Here is a 3,700-nt window from a genome sequence, read left to right as displayed (position 1 = left end):
CGCCATTGTTGGGGGAGGGGGTGGCTGCTGAGGGCGGCGGAGTAGGGGGCTAGCGAAGGCACCGGTGGCGGCGGAGAGGAGCGGAGGCGCCCCATGGGGAACACGCTGACCTGTTGCGTGTCCCCCAATGCCAGCCCCAAGCTGGGCCGGCGCGCGGGGTCGACGGAGCTGTACTGCGCGTCCGACATCTACGAGGCGGCGTCCGGGGACGCGGTGGCGGTAGCGCCCGCTGCTGTGGAGCCTGCAGAGTTGGATTTCGGAGAGGGCGAGGGCCACCACCTGCAGCACATCAGCGACCGCGAGATGCCCGAAGGTAAGCAGGCGGCGGATGCCATCCGCCCTCGGGCTCACCTCTGCCCGCCGCTTCCCCCGGAGTCCCCCGGGAGGCATCTGCCGCCTCGGGCTCCTTCCTGCCGGTAGCCGGTTTTCCCGGGGCTGGGCTCTGGGACGAAGGCTGTCTCTGCCTCGTGTCCCCACCCTTTATTCTTTCCCTGCTGCGTCTAGCCAGTTTCTTTCCCTCCTCCTTACCCTAACGCCCAGTTATTGCTCCCTCTTTCCATTCTCTCAAGCCGGCTTGGGACCCTCTAGTCCGCCGCCCTTCTTGTTTGTAGCTCTGTTCATTGTCTGGTGGGACTTTGCTAAGACTTTTGGGGCATATTGTTTTCCTTTTCTCAATGGAAACTCAAATACCGCAACTTGGGAGTACTCATCCCATTCCCTCAACCTATCCAGATGGTACCTAAGTGAAGGAACCAGGTAAGGGTCTGATTGTTCCTTTCTCCCATCCGTGAAAGTAGCTGATGCCCGCGACAGTTTAGACCCAGATGTTTGGGAATTTCTAATTTAGACTCAAAATAGTGGTTGCCATAGGAGACACTATATGGTATTCCTAATAGGTTAAGTCGGCTTGAAAGAAGCTGCTTTTTTCCTTCCAACTATAATTTGAACACAGAAAGAAAGAAATTGGGGGGGGAAGTAAAATGACTGTGAAGGGTGTGAGAGGTTATTACCAGTGGTGCAGAAAAGTTGCTTTTTTGAGACGGAATCTCGCTCTGTCCCCCGCCCAGGCTGGAGTGCAATGGCGCTATCTCTGCTCACTGCAACCTCTGCCTCTCGGTTTCAAGCGGTTCTTCTGCCTCTGCCTCCTGAGTAACTTGAGATTACAGGCGTGCGCCACCACGCCCAGCTAATTTTTGAATTTTTAGTAGAGGGGGGGGTTTCACCATGTTGGTCAGCCTGGTCTCGAACTCCAGACCTCGTGATCAGTCCACCTCGGCCTCCCAGAGTGCTGGGGTTACATGCGTGAGCCACCGCGCCTAGTGGTTGTTTTTAACTCAGAGTTTAGCCACCAAGTTCTGATAGCTTTAAAATTCCCACGGTGACAAATACATCTCCAGCCATTCTCCGGTGACTTAACAGACTTCATTACCTCCTTGTTCTAAAAGAGAGTTGGGGTGGTTCATGGTTAGAAGTTTCAAAAGAGACAAAATATAAATTTAGACTTTAATTTATAATGTAATGGTTTGGAAGTTAAAATGCTAGACGCTGCCTGCTCAAAAGTGTTTGTTTCCGTGGCTCCCCTTCCTTCCTCCCAGTCCTGCCAGTAGAATCCTGGTCAGAGATGAGAAGGTTGGAGTTCATCAGAGTCTAAACCGTTGGGGTAGGGGTAAGGAGAGAGGAAACGTTTAGTTTTTTGCCTCTAGAATTTTGGAAAGAGATTAGGTAAAAATAATTCCGGACAACGGCGTGGTTCTTGAATAAAAATTAATTCCTTTGAAGTAGAAAAACATTGTATCATAAAGATGTTTAAATCCAGTGGGCCCATTTGTTTCGTTTAAATGCCAGAGATTTCATTACTATAGAGGAAATGTTAGAACTCTTCTATTTAAACTTTGCTTGGGCTCTTAATTTCTTTAAAATAATAATTAAGCTTCATAATGGACATGTCTTCGTAACTGGGAACTACTGTACTCACATTGCGGAATATTCAGACATTGTGAAAGAATGAACAAATGTATTATGTGAGTTAATTGATTGTACCTTTATACCCAAAGCATGTAAGTACTTGTGAAAACTTAATGCTCTCTTAGAGAGGTGCCAGGTAAGCCTCTGAGTGATTTTACACATCAGTTAGTAGATGGATGGGTGGTGTTGGGTGAGAGCCACAAATAAGGCTCTCACCCAGTGTACTTGAAAATACAAATTTTCATGTACATTTAATTTAGCCCTTCCAAAATAAGGCCTGTGTATATTCCCCGTGTTGCTAATGAAGAAATGAAGAGTTAGATATCTGGAATGACTATGTAAGACGGCCACTGAACAGAACTGAGGTTCTCAGTTCTCAGACTGACATGGAGATGAGATATGCCAAGTTCAGTTCTTTAAAAACTTTTAAAAATCCAGAATTCATCATGTATTTTACCCATGAAGTAGTCCTGTATTTGAGAACTTACTTCGGTCTTGATTAGTTCCTTTCAAAGTTTGTTTTACACGATTCAAAGGCAACATTTACATCTCTTTTTTTTTTTTTTTAAAGAGAAAGAGTCTCACTGTGTTGACCAGGCTGGCCTCGAACTCCTGGCCTGGAAAAAGTCTCACTGTGTTGACCAGGCTGGCCTCGAACTCCTGGCCTGGGCTCAAGCAGTCCTCCCACCTCAGCCTCCTGAATAGCTGGGACCACGGGTGTGTGCCATCTTGTCTGGCCCCGTCTTATGTCTATACATTCATTTCTGTGGATAAGAATAAAAGTAGAGGTAACAAAATGGCCTAAATATACCCATCAAATAAACAGGTTGATAAATTTGAAGAGTTTGTTCTGGTAACTGTGAATTGAAGCTCAGAATGCCCTGGACAGAGGGATGTTAGGGGAAGCTGGCAAGAGGGAAGGTAAAGTGCCAGGCATTAAGCATTAAGGATGATGATAAGGAGGCTGGGCGCGGTGGCTCACGCCTGTAATCCCAGCACTTTGGGAGGCCGAGACGGGCGGATCACATGGTCAGGAGATCGAGACCATCCTGGCCAACACGGTGAAACCCCGTCTCTACTAAAAATACAAAAAATTAGCCGGGCGTGGTGGCAGGCGCCTGTAGTCCCAGCTACATGGGAGGCTGAGGCAGGAGAATGCCGTGAACCTGGGAGGCGGAGCTTGCAGTGACCTGAGATCCAGCCACTGCACTCCAGCCTGGGCGACAGAGCCAGACTCCGTCTCAAAAAAAAATATAAAAAAAAAAGGATGATGGTAAGGAGTGCTAAATCAGAAAAGTTGAAAAAAGAGAATTTGTAACCACAGAATTTACCGTTGTATATTAGTATGACATACATTTTTATTTCAATTTGTCTCAGTTTATTTTTGTGGCATTCAATAAAGTGATAATAGAAATCTCAATTTCGGCATTTGCCTATTATTCATAAGTTTCCATAGAAACATGGCCAGAACACCAAATATAAAGTATAGACACATTGAAAGTTTGCTTTTATTATCTTTATTTCAGACAATTTTATATCAGTCTCCCTGGAAACAGAAATTCTTACTTAGATGTAAAACATTTGGCTGGGCGTGGTGGCTCACGCCTGTAATCCCAGCACTTTGGGAGGCTGAGGTGGGTGGATCACGAGGTCAGGAGATGGAGACCAGCCTGGCCAACATGGTGAAACCCCATCTCTACTAAAAATACAAAAATTAGTTGGGCCTGGTGGCAGG

At 46.8% G+C, this 3,700-nt stretch overlaps 1 protein-coding gene across 1 annotated transcript in view; it reads left to right on the top strand.

Moving 5' to 3' along the window:
- Positions 1-3,700, top strand: part of CCNYL1 (cyclin Y-like 1) — a 45,757-nt gene continuing 42,057 nt past the window's right edge. The window contains exon 1 of the mRNA XM_011949995.1: positions 1-313. Within this exon, the coding sequence (XP_011805385.1) occupies positions 94-313 (220 nt within the window). The 5' untranslated portion in view covers positions 1-93. The remainder of the gene's footprint in view (positions 314-3,700) is intronic.

Source organism: Colobus angolensis, unplaced genomic scaffold (genome assembly GCF_000951035.1).
Source record: "Colobus angolensis palliatus isolate OR3802 unplaced genomic scaffold, Cang.pa_1.0 Scaffold30, whole genome shotgun sequence".
Classification (NCBI taxonomy): domain Eukaryota; kingdom Metazoa; phylum Chordata; class Mammalia; order Primates; family Cercopithecidae; genus Colobus; species Colobus angolensis.
Note: the sequence above shows the minus strand (reverse complement) of the source record. Positions and strands in the feature narration are given on the sequence as shown.